General features: G+C 58.6%; 1 protein-coding gene across 2 annotated transcripts; it reads left to right on the top strand.

The window, feature by feature from the left end:
* The first annotated feature begins 211 nt into the window (after positions 1 to 211).
* On the top strand, positions 212 to 13,216 carry CLPTM1L (CLPTM1 like). Of its 2 annotated transcripts, none has more exons than XM_068535116.1 (17): positions 212 to 418; positions 806 to 906; positions 1,917 to 2,106; positions 3,604 to 3,749; positions 4,873 to 4,951; positions 5,245 to 5,362; positions 5,573 to 5,667; positions 6,167 to 6,251; positions 7,190 to 7,293; positions 8,215 to 8,280; positions 9,250 to 9,300; positions 10,093 to 10,175; positions 10,665 to 10,699; positions 11,203 to 11,258; positions 11,341 to 11,385; positions 12,104 to 12,219; positions 12,723 to 13,216. In XM_068535116.1, exons 1-17 carry the CDS (start codon positions 257 to 259, stop codon positions 12,805 to 12,807), a joined length of 1,617 nt encoding a protein of 538 aa, XP_068391217.1. In that variant the 5' UTR covers positions 212 to 256; the 3' UTR covers positions 12,808 to 13,216. The 2 variants fall into 2 exon arrangements, with proteins under 2 accessions (XP_068391217.1, XP_068391216.1); XM_068535115.1 differs by having other exon boundaries at positions 3,601 to 3,749.
* Positions 13,217 to 17,951: the final 4,735 nt, after the last annotated feature.

The following is a 17,951-nucleotide window of genomic DNA, read 5'->3' as shown; positions in this document are numbered from 1 at the left end:
GCGACAGGTCGGCGGCGGCGGCGGCGGCGGCGGCGGCGGCGGCGGCGGCGGCGGCGGCGGCGGCGGGAGCATGCGGGGAGGCTGGCGGCCCGCGGCGCGCGGCGCGTTCTTTCCCCGGCGGTGGCGGCGGCGCGCGGCGGCTCTCGCGTGAGCGGCGGCGGCCGGAGCGTCCGGCAGGGCGCCGGACGGGCGGGCGGCGGGGCCCGCGGCTGCGAGGCGGGCCGGGCCGGGCGGCGGCGGCGGCGGCGGCGCCGCCATGTGGAGCGGCCGCAGCTCCTTCACTAGCCTGGTCGTGGGCGTGTTCGTGGTGTACGTGGTGCACACCTGCTGGGTCATGTATGGCATCGTCTACACCCGCCCGTGCGCCGGCGACGGCAACTGCATCCAGCCCTACCTGGCGCGGAGGCCCAAGCTGCAGGTGAGCGCGGGGCTTCGCACCTGATCTCTGACCTCGGGCTGGGCGGGGCCGGGCCCTCCGCACCTGAACCTGACCGGGCCTGGGCTGAGTCCTCTCCTCCCCGCCCCCGAATCCTAAAGCTCCTGACCCCGCACGCTGGCCCCCGTGCCCCTCTTCACCCCATCACAAGGCGTCCAGAGTCCCTGTACCCCGGCCCCGTTCATCGGCCAGCCACACACTTTAGCAGGTTGTTCCTTTGCAGCAGGCGCGTCCCAGAGCCTCCTGTCAGCGATCGGAGTTGTGTCCCTTGGGGAGTTAAGATGCACCTTTCCCTGTGTTGCTGGTCAGGTCTCTGTGTGCTTTCTGCCAGGGGCCTTGCCCAGCTGACTTTCTTGATGTCTTTTCCAGCTCAGCGTGTACACCACCACACGGTCCAACCTGGGTGCCGAGAACAACGTGGACCTGGTCTTGAACGTGGAGGATTTTGACGTGGAGTCCAAGTTTGAAAGGTGTGGTTGTGGACAGGGTGACAGGCAAGCGTCATTGACGTTGAGATTGTTGACAGGTCAGCGTTCTGCGCGTGAGGAGGGTACCACGGAGAAGCATCACCGGCCGTCTCGTGCACGGTAGAGCGTTTCATTGCAGGCGTGTGTGACACGCACACAAGCAGACTTTGTTTTACTTGAAAGTAGCAGATGCCGAGTTTGTCCTTTAGGAAGTAGCTTACCCAGCATCTGACAGCTGTGGGTTACAGTGCGGCCCTGGGGAGCTTCCAGAGGAGTGGGGATTATGGTGGGGACTACATGGGGAACAGAGCTTACACACGCAGTTTCCCACAGAAAACAACTTGTGTTTTCCTGGCAGAAGTGGTTCAGTTACGTCATCTAGAAGGGAAAAGGGAGGGGGACGGAGAGAAGAATTTAGCAGAAAATCATAATTAAGTGAAATGTAACTTTACAACAGAGCAAGCAGGATAAACGTTGACGTCTGTAGAGTGACTTTTTGAAGCTGTATTTAAGCTATGGTTCTAGTTTCTTAAATTCTAGCAAGTTTAATTTTAAAGATGATGTGTTTGTCACAAGTTCTCTTCTTCCCTCTTGGTTGTCTGGGAGGCGTCAGAGTGAGCACCGGGGTGCGTGGCGTCTTGCAGGATACACATCCTCTAGCCGCCCGCCCATGGCCCCTCGGAGAGCTGCTACGGGGGCGGGGCAGGGGGCGGGGCACACACGTTTGGTGTTGGCCCCCTTAGCCTGTGACCTCAGCGCCCGGAATGCAGGCCTTTCGGCTTTTGGGCTTTTGGGCAGCTGCCGTGCTTTCAGGGTGTGTTCCATAAATGTGCGCACTCAGGACCTCGGTAACGTCCAGGTAGCTGGGTTTCGTTTTCAGTATTTCTCAGCTAAAACTAGTTGGCTTTGGTTTGAAACAACATTTTTTATGGAAATATTTGCATAGTCTCTACTCTGTGTGCACACACAACATAACGTGTGCATGGTTGAAGTCATCGTTTGTTTTGTTGCAGGACGGTCAATGTTTCTGTTCCGAAGAAAACCAGGAACAACGGGACGCTGTATGCCTACATCTTTGTCCATCACGCCGGCGTCCTGCCCTGGCACGACGGGAAGCAGGTGCACCTGGTGAGCCCGCTGACCACCTACATGGTCCCCAAACCGGAAGAGGTCAACCTGCTCACTGGGGAATCTGCCACGCAGGTGAGTGGTGCCGGCTGAAGGAAACCTGCTGACCCCCTTGTAGTTCACACACACATGTCTGCACGTACAGTTTGCATCTGGCGCTAGACTGACTGCTGGGAAGTGAAGCGATCAGATGTTATTGGCACACACGTTTTCAGCTCAGTAACTTCTCATGGGTTTGCAAATAAATTTATGTCAAATTAGTGACATGCAATTTAAGTAGTTCAGTGATTTTTGTTTTTTATTTTTTCTGACTGTGCTGTGCGGCATGCGGGATCTTAGTTCCCCAACCAGGGGTCGAACCCGTGCCCCTTGTAGTGGAAGCGTGGAGTCTTAACCACTGGATTGCCAGGGAAGCCTGTTCAGTGACTTTCTTTACCCAGATTCCTTCTCAGGCCACAGGACCTCTCAGCCCCCAGGGAGCGTGTGTGCACCCCAGTGGGTCCAGGGCAGCCCCTTCCGCAGAGCTCAGCTGCAGTCAGAACTTAGAGTTGGGAGACACTGCACTGTGTGTAGGACAGGACAACGCTTGAATATTTATTCTAAGGATATAACTCAAAATTATGAAAAAGGTGTGTGTGCAAATTGTATCTTGTACACCCATAGAAAGCTGTACGTACAGCGAAAGGCTGGAGATCGCATACGCGGTCATCACCGCAGTGGAGGGTGGGACAGAGGGATCCTGGTATTCGGGTCCGCGTTGAATGCAAGGGAAGTCATCCACGCCAGGGGTGGCAGCTTTCCGGGATGTGTCTGCAGCTGTCTCGTGTGTGTCCTTGGAAAGACCCCTCAGTTCTGTTTCCCTGGGGACCGCACGACACTGCCTCATGGGCCTTTCTGGGGTGCCAGGCGGTGGTGTGAAGGGTGGAAGGAGTCTCTGGAACTTACAGGTGCTGAATAAACGTTAGCTGTCGCTACTCCTTGGAAGGCTGTCTTTAGTGTAAATATTAGGGCTAAATTGTAGCTTTAGGGAGGACATAAATATTAATAGAATGACGTGGTTCACCGAGCTTCTCAGTGAGATCTGAAATCAAGACTTCCCAGCCGGGCAGAGTTTGTTTCTGAGTTCTGTAGCTTTAGGCTTGTTCCCTAGACGTGGACATGCCCCTTTCCAGACAGCTGGGTGGCGCTGGTTTAGAAGCACCTCCCTTCAGCCTCCTTGCAGAGGGCGGGGCTCTCAGCTCCAGCACCTCCTGCAGATGTGCCGGAGGCTTGTCCTTCTCGGGATCCCTGCTCCAGACGAGGGCCCGAAACAGGAGGCAGTGAGATCCAGGACCCCATGGTGCGAAACAGCACCCCTTTGGCGTCTGTTGCGAGAAGGAAGTGCGGGTATGAGAGTCGGGGAGCTGGCAGCGTGGGTCCTCCCGTGCCCCGCTGGCCCTGCTTCCGGCTGTGCTCTCGGCTCGTGGGCTGCTCCGCGATGAAGGTGCCAGCGCCCTGCTGCCTCAGACCCCCCCGGCCCCTCCCGCCCCAGCCTTGGTCTTTTCCCGCTAAGTCAGCCCTTACGTGTAGCAGCAGATCGAGGCTGAGAAGAGGCCAACAAGTGCCCTGGACGAACCCGTGTCTCACTGGAGACCAAGGCTGACCCTGAACGTGATGGTGGATGACTTCGTCTTTGACGGGGCCTCCCTGCCCGCAGACGTGCATCGGTACATGAAGATGTAAGTGCCGCTGGTCTGGCCGCTGAGCTGAGGCCCAGGCGGTGGGAAGGCCGCCGTAGTTCACGTTCACTTGCCCGGCCTTGCGCGTCGCTCGTTCACTCCCTGAGCGGACAGCAAAGGGGTGACCTGGTGGGTGGGGGGTGGAGGGATTGTGGCCGGCCAGAATCCTGAAGCAGATGGGCCGCACCCGCGTTCCTGAGCCCTCTCTGTGACGAGGGGCCTGGGGTGCTTCCTGGAGCACCCCAGCCTGTCCCTCCTCCCTGGGGGCCTTGCTGATCACGGCTGCCGCCAGGACATGGAAGGGAAACGATGACACGGCAGGCAGTCATCTTGCCCTTTGCTCTTGGCGAAAGCTGGAAGGGAAGATGCAGAGCCTTGATGAGACCCTGTCACTCTGCACCCTGCACAGGAGGTTCTGTCCTGTCTGCGTCCTGTTAGCTCTGACTCGATTACCTTTGCTTAAAAATTGATTGTTAGGTTGTTCTGTCCCCATCACTTGCTATCGTAAGCATGACTGTTAAAATTCACTGACTTAGATGATCCCGTGTCTCTGCACTTCAGGGAGCCCCGCTGTGAGATCACAGCCTGTCACTGGGTCGTCACATAGCGCCTAGAGATGGCTCTGATGAGAATTGTTTCCTTCTTCAGTCTTCAGTGGGTCCTGTGGTGGTGTCATGAGGTTTTCCCTTTTGTAAAACTAAAGTCTAATTTCTGAACACGTGATACAATTCACATGGTTGAGAGTGTGAAAGGCACAGAAGGGTCATGGGGTGAAGGCCAGGCGTGGAGGGTAGATGGCTATTCACTTCTCAGCACGTCGCGGGCTGCCCCGTGTCGGCGCACACGCGGCCCCTTGCTTCCCCTCGCGTCCTGAGTGGTGTCCCACTGTGCGCCTGGTGCCCACCTCCTCACCCACCTCCTCCTGGTGGCAGCTGTGCAGGGCAAGAACGTAGCTCATGGCGCCCCTGCTGCCCTGGGCAGGCGTGTCCTGGGACTGTTGTGACCAGAAGCCACTGAAGGTGCGGGGGGATGAGTTCTGTGAGGCAACCCCGCGTCTTGGGGCTGCCTTCAGTCCTGGGGGCACGGGAGCTCGCCGTGACCTTGAAACGGCTCTGACCCCCAGGGTCCAGCTGGGGGAGGCGGTGCACTACCTGCCCATCCTGTTCATCGACCAGCTCAGCAACCGGGTCAGGGACCTCATGGTGAGTAGCCAGGGCTCCCTCGGGCCTGTGCTCGGCTCGGCCGCTCGAGCGGGCCCCCAGCTCCTGCCCAGGAGGCGCCAGCGCCCGGGGCTGTGGTCGCGAGAGATGCGTAGGGCCCGGGTGGTGGGCGGGAGGTCAGGGTGCCAGGGCTTCCTGGGGGGGAGCGCCCTGCCGGTGCTGCGAGCTGGGGCTGGGGCCCCACGGGAGGGGAGGGCAGGGCAGGGGAGACTTGGCCTTGGGTCCGAGCAGAGCAGCGTGCGTGGGGCTGGGCTCTCACGGCGCCCTCCCCGCAGGTCATCAACCGCTCCACCACCGAGCTGCCCCTCACCGTGTCCTACGACAAGATCTCACTGGGGCGGCTGCGCTTCTGGATCCACATGCAGGACGCCGTGTACTCGCTGCAGCAGTTCGGTGAGGCCGCTGGGCGGGCGCCCTGGGTTCAGGGGGTCAGTCCAGCCCGGGAGCCCCGGAGCCCGGCTTCCATTCCTCCTGTGAGATCGTCCCCCTTGAAAGGCCACGTTTGGCCCGAGGAGCTCTTCCTGCTGATGAGATGTAGCCTTGCCAGGGCTCTGGTGTGGGGTTGGCAGCGTCCGTCTCACGCAGGGTCTCTGTCCTTTGCAGGGTTTTCAGAGAAGGACGCTGACGAAGTGAAAGGGATTTTCGTCGACACCAACTTGTATTTCTTAGCGCTGACCTTCTTTGTGGCCGCGTTCCACGTGAGTGCCCCTGGGCCCTCAGCGGGGCCTGCCCCCCTCCCCCGCTCAGGAGAGGGTCTGCACCTCGCGCACCAACCAGCTGAAGGACCTGGGGCTTCGTCTGCTGCTTTTGGAAGCTGTTTTGAAAACAAATCCAAAACCAGTGAGATCAACGAATGACTTTGCAAAATAAGCCTGTCCTTGTGGGTGGTACGGTGTGGCAGTTCAGAGAGTGACGGATCAGCCCTGCCGGGAGAATCCCTGTTAGACACGGCGGCCGGCGGCTGCTGGGGAAAGCCAGCCTGGGGGCTCGGGGTCAGGGGGCGGGGATGAGGCCGCGAGGCACAGGCGCCAAGCTGCAGCCGGTTCCCAGGGCCTGGGAATTGGCCGCCAGTGAAGCCAGATCTCGCCAAAGCTGTGCTGGGAGACACGGGTGTTACTGAAGGGCCAGCATCTCAGGTCGAGCCCGGGCTTGTCTACACAGCTTGAGGGGCTCATCGCTGTCCTGTTTTCTTTGCAGCTGCTTTTTGATTTCCTAGCGTTTAAAAATGACATCAGTTTCTGGAAGAAAAAGAAGAGCATGATCGGAATGTCCACCAAAGCAGGTAGGTGCGCTCAGAACTTGCCCCTGTCCCCAGGACCTGTCCCACCGCGGGCTGATACAGGCGGGTGATAAAGCTCGTTTTGAAACCTACAGTTTGCGATCACCCGTGGCCAACATGGCTCTTGTTCGGGAGGGGCTTTTAGATCCCCTGTGCTAGCAACCAGGGAGGGTGCTGTCTCCGCAGTCGTGGCGAGCGTCACGGAAGCCTGGGACCACGGAGGGCAGGTGACACGGATGCTGATTCTCAGTGCCCGTCTGTGTCGGTTCACAGTCTTGCTCGGCTCCCAAGCTGGGTCTCCAGCAAGAGACGGTTCTTTTCCTCCTGCGGAAGTGACACCCCAGTGGGTGGTCTGGGATGCTGGGTTGGCCCCCGAGTCCAGAGTCCGCGTCTCGGGGTCTTCTGTCCTGACCTCTGGCTTCCTTGGAGGGGAGGGTCCCTCGCTGAGCCCTCCTGCCCCCTCCTCTGGCCTTTTCAGGCTGTGGCACGAGCGGGGCTTGTGGGCCCCGGGGCCTGAGCTCCTGGCGGGGAGCGCCTTACAGGGAGTGTTTCCACGGCTGTGGCACCTCCTAAAGCACAACCTGAAAGGACGAAGTGCAGCTTGTAAGGGACAGCTGCAGGCACCGCAGGGCCAGTGTGAAAGCGGGAGAGCCTGGGGTTAGGGCGCAGGATCCCTGTCAGGAGCCCGTTTTCGTAGCACGCCTCCTGTGCCTTCCGTGCCTGTGAGTGTAACTCACACGCGTTCACCTGCTGAGCTTGCCTTCCGTTGGGTCCGTAGCCTTTTGTAATCATTTTGCATTTCCCGTCGCCGCCTGTGGTCCGCGGTTCCTCTTTAGTGGACAAAGCGGGAGAAGCGGTTAGGGAGCTGGTGCGCGCGGGGGCCGTGGGCGAGGCGCGGTGGGGCAGTTCCCCGGCCTCGGCACAGCCCGGTTTCTCCCCAGTGCTCTGGCGCTGCTTCAGCACCGTGGTCATCTTCCTGTTCCTGCTGGACGAGCAGACGAGCCTGCTGGTGCTGGTTCCCGCGGGCATCGGAGCTGCCATCGAGGTGAGCTGCCCGCCGGGGCGCCGGTCTGAGCGCGTGTCTGGGGTTCCGGGGCCCAAGCGCTCGGCGCGGTCGGGACCCGCGTCACTGCCCAAGGAGCGGCCTCCGGCCCGGCAGCCGGGTGAGGGCGCGGCTGCCACGGCTTCTCGGGCAGAGCTGCCGACGCCTCCACGTGTCTCGTGGCCCAGAAGCTTCCGCTTGTCCCGTCCGTCCGTGGGATGTGCTGACACGGTGGCTGAAGCCCGTGCAGCCCTTGCTGCGCTGGACGCCGTGCGAAGCAGAACGTGTGATGCAGGGGCAGTGGAGGGGGCGGCAGGCCTCTGGCACCACCCTGACCGGGACCCTCAGCCGTGGTCGTATTCCAGGGCCCCTGCCAGTGGGCACTGGCTCACACGGCTGTCGGGTTGGGGGCTGCGCCGGCACCGCCCATCAAGGAAGTGCTGGTGGGACCCCCCTATGGGCACTAGTCACCATGTGGAGCCGACCTCACGGCCGTGGTGCGGGTCCCACTTTAGGGAGGGTCCTGGAGAGACCCGGCCACAGCGGGGCGTGGGGCTTGGGGCTTGGGGTCTCCCGGGGAGCAGAGGAAGGTGCCAAGGCGAATCTGGAGACAGGCGGGGTGGGGCGTCAGTGCAGGTGGGCTGGGCGGGGGGATGGCCCGACTGGCGCCATCTCGGTGGTCCTGGGGAGGTGGTTGGGTCCACGTGGGCGGACAGACTGGGTGGGTGTGGGCTGGAGACCGGGGGGCCGTCCCGGGGCGTACCCGCCGGCAGGCGTGAGGGGCAGCGGGTAGCTGAGTGGTCGGGCTGGGCTGGGGCGTGAGGGGCCTGAGCAGCCGATGCCCTGGTCGGTCGCCATCCGAGCAGCGGGTCCCGGCTTCTCCCTGGTCCTGGAACCTGAAGTGTGGGTTTTTCACCTTCTCAGCTGTGGAAAGTGAAAAAGGCCTTGAAGATGACTGTCACCTGGAGAGGCCTGAGGCCCACGTTTCAGGTAGGGACCCAGCCGCATCCTCTCGGGGATCTGTCACCTCCTCCCGCTTCTCCCAGCCCACCTTCTTCGTGTTTCGGCCAGTCTGCTCGTGCAGGTTGCTGATGTGTTTCCTAGTTGCGTCCTGAGGAGATGCAGGTCTCCGTGAGGGCAGGGGATCGTCACGTGGTCACGTTGCTGACCTTCCGACCCCAAGAGCAGCTCGTCACCTGCAGAGCGGCGGGGAGACGCAGGGGCGTCTCGGGGCGAGTGGGCGGCTCACCGCACCTCTCTGCAGCTCTGCCCACGAGCCTCCTCGGCTCCGATGCACCCGGGGTCCCCAGTCGTAGACCCAGCGCCAAGCACGCTGCACGGCACCTCCGCCTCCGTGACCAGACAGGACGCTGGTCGGCCAGGCTCAGGGGTGGCACTCCCCACTCCTGCGGGGGTGTGATGCCGCCATGTGACAGCACAGTTCCTAGCTTCCCGAAGAGCTGCCCTTCGGTGTGGAGTTTCCTGGGCAGGTGCGGGCGGGGGCTCGGGCGTCAGTGTGAGGTTTACGGTCGGGCAGCTCACTGCTTCCTGTGACGGGCCTTGGGGTTTATGACGCTCCAGGTTTCCAGGTCAAGGGCAGGTCACTCGCAGACAGGGTGCAACTTCCCTTGATCTGAGTCAGCCCAGTGAATCCACTTTGATTTAAGAGCAGTGTCTTCACTGCGGAACTCCACGGAACTGGGAACAGGAAGCAGCGCGGGGAGTGAAGCGCAGGTTGACGGCCCTGCTTCCGCCTCGTGTCCCACGCGGTGTGGCTCGCGGGTAGCGGCCATCGGGTCCTCTGCGCCACCGGCTCTGAAGCGGGGAGGCTGCCACGCCTGGGCTGAGCATTCCTGCCTCTCAGCCTGCAGCCCGGTCCCTCCTGCTGTGGCAGCCAAGCTGAGCCCAGATGCCTGCCTGGGCCGCGACGTAACGTGGTTGTATTGAATTTCGTTGCAGTTTGGCACTTACAGTGAATCTGAAAGGAGAACGGAGGAGTACGACACTCAGGTGAGCGGTGGTCTGGGGCACGCATGCCTGCCTGGAGGTGGTGTCCTGGCTGCAACCGTCCCTGTGGAGAAGCTGTGTCCTGGAGCCAAGGCCCCCAGGGAGCCGGCCTGCCTGCCTGGGGTTTCTGACCCGGGAGGGAGCCCAGGGTCTTCTCTGTTTCCCAGCCCCTGCGGGCGCCCGTGCTGAGTGCTATATCACCGGGAGATGGCTTATTCCCGGTGGGCGGCTGTGGGGCTGCGAGCTGAGCCTCTGTCCCTGAGACGTGGTGACCCCACAGGCTCTGCGTCCTAGGCCATCGGACTCCCCCTGCCGAGGGGAGCTGTGGTTTTCATTTTGATTTAATACACGTTTCCCGAGCAGGGATGCTTTTATGTTCTGGTTTGATGGGCATCGACCGCATCCCAGTTTTTATTGGGTTTTTGATAAAGTTCAAATCAGAATTAAGGGTGATGCACTGCGTTAGTTGGAAGGCAGCCCTAAACTCGGAGTTCTGGGAGCATTTCTTCAGAGTTCTTTCCAAGACGTTTAGTCATTGCTCTGCCCTGGGTTGGTCTGTCAGTTTGGCTGTTTTTCGCGGGCCGGTATTGTTACTGTTATCTCTGCTGTGCGGTCTTCATGGTGGACGTTCTGTGGGGTTTGCACAAATGCTCACCGACGCACATTCTCTACACAGACTAGCTTAGCTGCCCTAAACGTCCTAGGTGTTTTCCCCTTTTTGTTAGTGAGTTCCATCGAGAAAGTTTCCGCAGGTTTGATGGTGGAGTCTCACTGGACGTGTTCTGTTCCCCGTAGGCCATGAAATACTTGTCGTATCTCCTTTACCCTCTCTGCATCGGGGGCGCCGTCTATTCTCTGCTGAACGTCAGATACAAGAGGTAGGACGTCACCCCGCTACTCTTCAGCCGGAGCCCAGGGTCACGGGCTGGGCCAGCAGTGGGGCCGGCACTGGGACGCCCCTGGGCCGCAATCCTGGGCCTGCCCGCCGCTGCTGGCTCTGCGCGGCCCTCTCTGGTCCTTGCGGGGTCGGGAACGCTCACGGGAGCAGGCCTCGGGCTTGAACACACTGCCCGGGGCCAGAGGGGCCGAGGCGTCCACGGGCATCCGTGGTTTCCCGTCTCACTGGAAGTCGTGAAGGAAAGTCCGTAGGTGCCGAGTCTCTGCCCTCACCTTGGTGAGGGCTCCTGGGAAGCCGCGCCCCGTGCAGGTCGCCCCCGGCCAGCCCGCAGGGTCCCGGGGCTGTGGGGAGCAGACCCCAGCCCTGGCGCTGGCGCTGGAGGGCGTGCGGGCGTGTGTGGGGCTCGGCGGATAGCAGAGGCCAGCGCCGGGGCCTGCGGCCTCCGCCATCACCCGCTCCTCCCTTCCAGCTGGTACTCCTGGTTGGTCAGCAGCTTCGTCAACGGTGAGTCCTGGGTCTCCCGTCTCAGAGACAGCGTTTGCAGCGGGTCACTTTGTCCCACCGCTGCGTGGCCCGGTGTGGTGAGGGGTCCCCGTCAGGCCCCGCCCTGCCCCGTGCTCTCCTCTCCGGGCCCCGTGTTGCCTGCTGGGCCCGCGGGACTGGCCGTGGGCGGTGTGCTCTCCGTGGGATGGTTGGGTGCGGGCAGTGAACCCCGCTGTCTTAGGGCACCCCAGAGCCCCAGCCCCCAGCCCTGTGTCCTGGGAGGAGCGCCCGCCCACTGGGCTCGCCCTGACCGCGCTGCCGCTCTGCAGGCCAACGGGGCCGGGCTCGCGGGCTGCCGCGTTCACCGGTGTGGACAGGGGCCCTGTCTCAGCCCCGCGGGCGGGGGGCGGGTGGTTCACCGCAGGACGGGGCTCTCGGGCGTGGGGTGTCAGGTGGTCGTGAAGCCCGGGGGGCGGCCGCAGGCCCGAGCACGGCACGTCTCCACGCCGCGTCTGTCTCCTCAGGAGTCTATGCCTTTGGCTTCCTCTTCATGTTGCCCCAGCTCTTCGTGAACTACAAGGTAAGACGCATCCCCGCATCCCCGTGCCGCCCCCCCCGCGTCTCCGTGCCGCCCCTGACGTGCTCTGTCTCCCTGTCCCCAGATGAAGTCGGTGGCTCACCTGCCCTGGAAGGCCTTCACCTACAAGGTCAGCGCCTCGCCTGCACAGGGCCCTCGGGGACTTGTCGTCAGGCTGGGCCGTGCATCAGGCGGCCCTTCTGTGGAACAGCGTCGGGGGCTCCTTTAAGACATAGGGTGCCCTGCGGCGACTCTGAAAGGCCACGCTTCTTTGTCACAGCGGCACAAGGTGTTCTCCGAGTTAAGAGCTGTGCTGCTTCTTGCCAACACGAATCAGAGAGCAGGCAGATGCCCTTGACCCGGTGGCCAGTGTCTGGGGTGCTGGGTCCGTGTCCACCCAGACGGCGGGTCCAGTTTCCCGGGGCCGGGCTGGCCGAGGGCTGTCTTGGTGCGTCATGCCTTGTCCCACACACACAGGCGGGGACCACACGGCCCTCCGGTGCCGTTGGCTGTGAACTAGAGCGAGCGGCATTGGGGTGGGGGAACGGTTAGAACATCCTTCTGTCTTCGGAACCGACTGGCCGTTCTCGGGCAGGCCGGCACCGCGATAGCCAGGCTCCCGGGTGGTGCTCCTGGGTCCCGCGTGCGGAGAGCAGGTGGGATGCTGGGCCTTGGGGTCTGTGCAAGGGGGTACCCTGGGCGTCAGCCCCCCCCCCCCCCGCCCGCTCCAGCTGGCTCCTGCTTCGTGTGGTGGCTCTGAGGTCACTGTGGGCGGCGCGAGTGCAGGGACGAGACCGCGTGCCTGGGTGGGCGCTGGGGCCCTGTCTCACGGCCTCGCCCGCCCGCAGGCCTTCAACACCTTCATTGACGACGTGTTTGCCTTCATCATCACCATGCCCACCTCCCACCGGCTGGCCTGCTTCAGGGACGACGTGGTGTTTCTCGTGTACCTTTACCAGCGATGGTGAGTGCCGGCCTGAGGCACTGCTGCCCCAGTGGACTCGCTCGGGCCGCAGACCCACGCCTGGTCCTGCGGGGAGAGATTTGCGGGTGGCGGATGGGGCCTGGCGCTCTGGTGCCGGAGCGCTGCTTTCTGTCTGATTCGATCGCCCCTCGAGCGCACGGCTCTCCTGCGGCGTGAGGGTCGCTCGCAGCTGCTGTTCAGCAGAGCCGGCCGGAGGAGCTGCCTCAGCCCGGTGCTGCACGGCGGGGGCCCGGGCTCAGGTCCCCTGTGGACGTGTCCCAGCCCTGCCTCTCCCTGGCCATCACTGTCCTCGTCCTCTCATCGGCCTCGAGAGCAGAGCTCTGGCCTGACCATCACAAGAACGTCAGGCGGGCACGAGGCCAACCCGCACGCACCTCTCCCGTGGAGAACCGACCGTCCGGGTCTTGGCCGTCGAGCGCCCAGGACACGCGCGTGCGCCTGTCCAAACCAGCTGGCGTGACACACGCGTGGTCTCGTTGCAGGCTTTATCCCGTGGATAAGAGCAGAGTGAACGAGTTCGGGGAGTCCTACGAGGGGAACCCCCAGCGGAAACCCCACGCAGACTGAGCCCGACCCTGGCTGCTCGCAGCCGCGCGGAGGCTTTGGTGGAACTTCTGACGTCACGCCCCTGCGTTGCCAAAACCCCGAATGTCCCTCACGTCCCCGGGTTCCGTCACGCCGTGTCCGACGGGAGCTGGCAGCCCTGCCACCGCCGCCCGCGTGGACGTCTGTCCGGTGGCCGTGGCTGCGGGAGCGTCCGGTGCTGGCGGGGGCTGCGCCGTCACTGCCCTGCCCCCACCCGGGGGAGTCGTCTCGGGGCCTGTAAACAGTCCTTGAGGGGATATCAGACGTCTCTGAATCCATTCCGTGCAGACTCTGGGATCAAATGGCTTTTTTCCTTTTTGTTTAAAATTTGACTATTTTAAGGCTTAATGTATGTACGTTTCTATTTTAAAATAAATTTCTCTGGCTGTAACACTCTTTTTGATCTGGTATAACATGTAAGGTTTCAGATGCTGGCATTTACCCCATTCCCGGAAATGAACGTGTGATGTGGTTTGTCCATATGTTTGTTAAAAGGAGCAAATTTTAAAGAATCTCTCAGGCCAGGACTGTTCTTAAAATGCCTGCGTCTGGTATTGAAGCCTAAGTCATCACAGTCTTGAGGGGTCAGGTGGATGGGGTTTTGTTAGAGAAGACGCCGTGGGTAGCGCAGAGGGAGAAATAGGGCAGGAAGGCGTCTTCCCTGACAGGACAGGGAAGGGCGAGGTCTGGAGGGTGCCAGGACCGAGTCCTGTTCAGTGAGCTTAGCTCCTGAGGGCCAGTTCTCACCGTGAGTGGGCACATGAGCACGTGCCGGAGGCGCGTGCGTACGTCAGCATCTCAGCCCCTGTGCCTGGCTCTAAATCCAGTCTTTCTCATTGATGCGATCATTCCTCGGCGATGTCTACACTGGCAGCCTGTGGCCTCCAGAAGTTCGTCAAAGGGCCCCTTCCTGGGCAGAACATGGAGCCGAGGCGGCTGGGCACTGGCTGGCGTCTGGAGGCGGCTCTCAGGGTCAGGGCTGTGTGTCCTTCCCACGAGTCCTCACAAGGCCAGACAGAACTGCATCCAGAGGTCAGCGGCCAGCATGCACCACCCGTGTTTTAGAAGAGAAGCTGCTGATTTAGAATTCTTTACCCACTGAAGGTATGTCTCAGAATACATTTTAAAATGGGATTTACAGACATCCAAAAGCTGGAAGAATTCATCACAGCAAATTTGCTCTGTGAGAAGTTACAGGGAGTCCTTCCATCAGGGGTGAGGGCAGCAGGTACAAATCTGATCTGCACAAAGTAGGGGAAACCCTGGAAACAGCAACCACATGGGCAAGTACAGACTTATTTTCTTATTTAAATGATCTAAAAAATAAACCACCTAAAGCTAAAATAATAACAATGTTTTGTGAGGTTCAAAACATGTAGCAGTAAAATGTGTGACAGCACAGAGGCCCGCAGGGAGGTTCTTGCACTGGGTGTGAAGATGTGATGTGACTCCAGGTGGATGGAGATGGGTTAGAGACAAGTGGCCTCTGAAACAAAACAGCCAATAAGGAAGACAGAAACACTCAGCGCAGGAGAAGACAGGGCAATGTGGAAAGGAGCGAGAACAGTTGGGACGAGTTGAAACCAGTAGCAAAACTGTATACTTAAACCCAACTTATTAATAATCACATTAAATGTAAATGGTTTAGACACCCCAACTAAAAGGCAGAGATTACCAGACCAAATAAAAAAGCAGGACCCAAGAACACAGACAGGTTAAAATCAAACACTGAGAGAAGATCCACCATGTTAATTAACATCAGGAAAAGTATATTTTAGATAAATAATATTACCAAGAAATAAAGTCTTTTCATAAAAATAAAGGTATCAGTTCATCAAAAGGACATAACAATCCTAAATGTTTATGTACCCAATAACAGAGCTTGAAAATATATAGAGCAAAAATGTTTAGAAATGCAAGGAGAAATAGTGGAGTACACAGTTATAAGAGATTTCAATGCCATCTCGGTAATTGATAGAACAAGTATTAGGAAATCTCTGTAAGAACAGAGGAGACTTGAACACTTTCACTCTATGTGACCTATTTACAGACACTCCACCCAACTTCAGAAGTGTACACATTCTTTTCAAGAGCATACAGAGCATTTACCAAGAAAGAATATTCTGGGCCATAAAACCAGCCTAAACAACATTTAAAATGCGTCAAGTCATACAAATTATGTTCTTTAGCCCCAGTAGAATTAAGTTAGAAATCAATAACACAAAGATCTGGGAAAATCTCCAAATATTTGGAAATTAAATATCACCACTTTGAAATAAGCCATGAATCAAAGAAGAACCCAAAAGGGAAATAAAGTATTTTGAAGTGAATGAAAATGAAAACACGAAATATCCACATTTGTGGTACTTGATGGGGAGATGGAGGCCCAGCTGAAGCCATGCATAAGAGGGGTTTAGGGCACTAAAAACCTATAGCAGGAAAAGGTTTCCACATCCTCAGCTTCCACCTTAGGAAACTAAGAGCAGATTAAACCCAAAGGAAGTAGGAGAACATAACACGTATCAGAGCAGAAATCAGTGACACAGGAAAAAGACAATACTGGGACTTCCCTGGTGGTCCAGTGGTTAAGACTTCACCTTCCAACGCAGGGGGTGTGGGCTCAATCCCTGGTCAGGGATCTAAGATCCCACATGCCTCAGGGCCAAAAAATCAAAACATAAAACAGAAGCAATATTGTAACAAATCCAATAAAGACTTTAAAAATGGTCCACATCAAAAGAAATCTTTAGAAAAAGACAATACGGAATATTAATGAACTCGAAATCTTGTTCTTTGAGAAGATCAATAAAATGAATAAACCTCCAGCCAGACTAATTAGGAGGAAAAGAGGGAAAACGCAATCACAGCATCAGTTATGAGGGAGGTGACATCACCAGATTCTACACATGTTTAAAGAATAGTAAAGAACATCGGGGCAGCTTTGTGCCGATACAGCCAAAAAACATGGACAAATGGACAAATCCCTGGAGAGACACAAACCACCCAAGCTCTCACAGGAAGAAACCTGAATAGCCCTGTCTCTTCCGAAAATTCAATTTGAAGTTAAACCTTTCCCACAAAGAACCTTAGAACCAGATGGCTTCTCGGTGCGTCCACCTGACATTTAGGGAAGAAGTGGTACCAGTGCTATGGTCTTCCAGAAGACTGAGCAGGATGGGATGCCCCCCGACGCCCAAGCAGCATCACCGCACGTCCAGGCCAGACAGGCCTCGCGGGAAGAACGTTCCAGGACGTTTCACTCTGACCCCACCTCAGTGCCGCTCCCGCGGGCTCCTGGCTGTTTCTCCCTGAACCTCACGAGTGAAGCCTCCTGCTCTCACACGTGCTTCCGTTCCCTGGCCCACGTTTCTTAGACCAGACCTTCCTTCCTGAAGCACATCCTTTAGAAATCCGGCTGCTGGCAGGTTTATTCCGCACACAGGCCTTCACTTCACCCTCATCCTTGAAAGATGCTCCCGGGGGATGGTGGTACTTCTCCCGCTGCCAGCAGTCTTTCCAGAGCCGCCATGGCTTCTCCCGTCTGAGTCCGCGATGCTCTGTCTACCACTTGTGGCGTCCTTGCCGTCTCCCTTTTCATGTGTGATGCACTGATTCCAACAGCGTGTTGGAGTCTCCCATTGACAATGGGAGAGCCTCGGCCACTTTTCCCAGAAATGCCTCTTCCACACGTTGCTTCTCCGCTGAGATTTGTTCTGTTCTCCCTCCTTGTTGTCAACCCCCTTGCCCTCTGTGCTGAAGGCAGTGTTGTTTTCAGAGAGATCTGTGTTTCCACGGTGCTAATTTTCTCGACTTTGGCACTTAGTTCATTTACTGAATTGTTCATTATTCAGTCATCTATATGGTTCCAGACGTTCTATTTGATTTTAATTTTATTTATTAAACCTCCTGGTCTGTCTGAAGGGTCTTCTCCTCTGCCTGCTTTCCCGCCTCTGGGTTTGGATAGAGGACGGGTCGGCACTGGGGGTGAACGTCCTTCGGTGGCTGCAGAGTCTGCAGGCCTGATCCGGCTGCTTTGCTTTTGTTGGGGTCCATCTGTTCTCACTCACAGTACTTTGTCCTCCTGTGTGTCCAGAGGTTTTTGGTTGTGAGCTCATATTTGGTTAAGACTGATCTGTGGGAATCCTGAAGCCAAATGTGTGGGTGATTCTTTCCAGGAAGCATTAGAGCTCGTGTCCCGTCTGCCGGGTCCCGGGCTCTATGGGTAGAAACACCTTGAGACCCTCCGAGGCCCTGTGAGCCCGGGGTCGGCCGAGGCGGATAATGTCGGCTTCTGGTGGCCAGGGTGATGCGTCTGGGTTTTATTCCAGGAGCAGTGGAAGGCTCTGGTGGGTGTGATACGCTCTGACTCGGGCTTTTCTGAGATCATTCTGGCGCTTCCTGGAGCGTGGCTGGCGGCCTGGAAGGAGCTAGAACCCACCCACCCCCTGCCTGCGCCCCACCGCCCCCCGAGCTGCAGCTGCCCTGCATCCTGACCGGGGACTGGGTGTGTCTGTGAGGAAGGCCCTGCTCACTCCTCTCAGCGAAGCTCGGACCCCGGCCTCTTTTCTCCCCCTCCCCCCTCGCTCTTGTGACGGGCGGGGCAGAGTGGCCCCATGGCTCACAGCTTCTCAGTGACCCTGGTGAGGACCCCCTCCGCTGAAGGGCTTTGTAGACGCCCCCGCCCCGGCCCTGGGCCGTGCCCACTGGGGAACTGGGACACGGCTGGGCCAGGAGCGATTAAAGGGCTTAATTCTGTAAGTAAATTCCACCATTCAGCATCCAAGTGGATAATTTTATCTTACCGCTTCCTTAAACTTCATCAAATAACTTTCAAGTGTGCAGAAAGCCAAAGGTGTGTGTACAACAGGAGCCGAACTGTGTTTGCCAAAGTGCGAGGACTAAATGCCCCATTTGGAGGGATTTTTAGTCCTAAGCACTTTTTATTGGTTTTCATAAGGTGGTTTAAGGTGTGAGAGAAAGTACACAAAGGCGTGGAAGCCGGTCAGACGGATCTGAGGCCAAGCTGCCAAGCTGCCGGGGGAGATCAAAGGCCTCGTCCACCGAGAAACTGGGGAAAGGTGATTGTATTCCCCAGAGTCGCCCTGTGGGCAGGCAGTGAGCCTGTG

This window comes from Eschrichtius robustus, chromosome 2 (genome assembly GCF_028021215.1).
Source record: "Eschrichtius robustus isolate mEscRob2 chromosome 2, mEscRob2.pri, whole genome shotgun sequence".
NCBI lineage: Eukaryota > Metazoa > Chordata > Mammalia > Artiodactyla > Eschrichtiidae > Eschrichtius > Eschrichtius robustus.
Note: the sequence above shows the minus strand (reverse complement) of the source record. Positions and strands in the feature narration are given on the sequence as shown.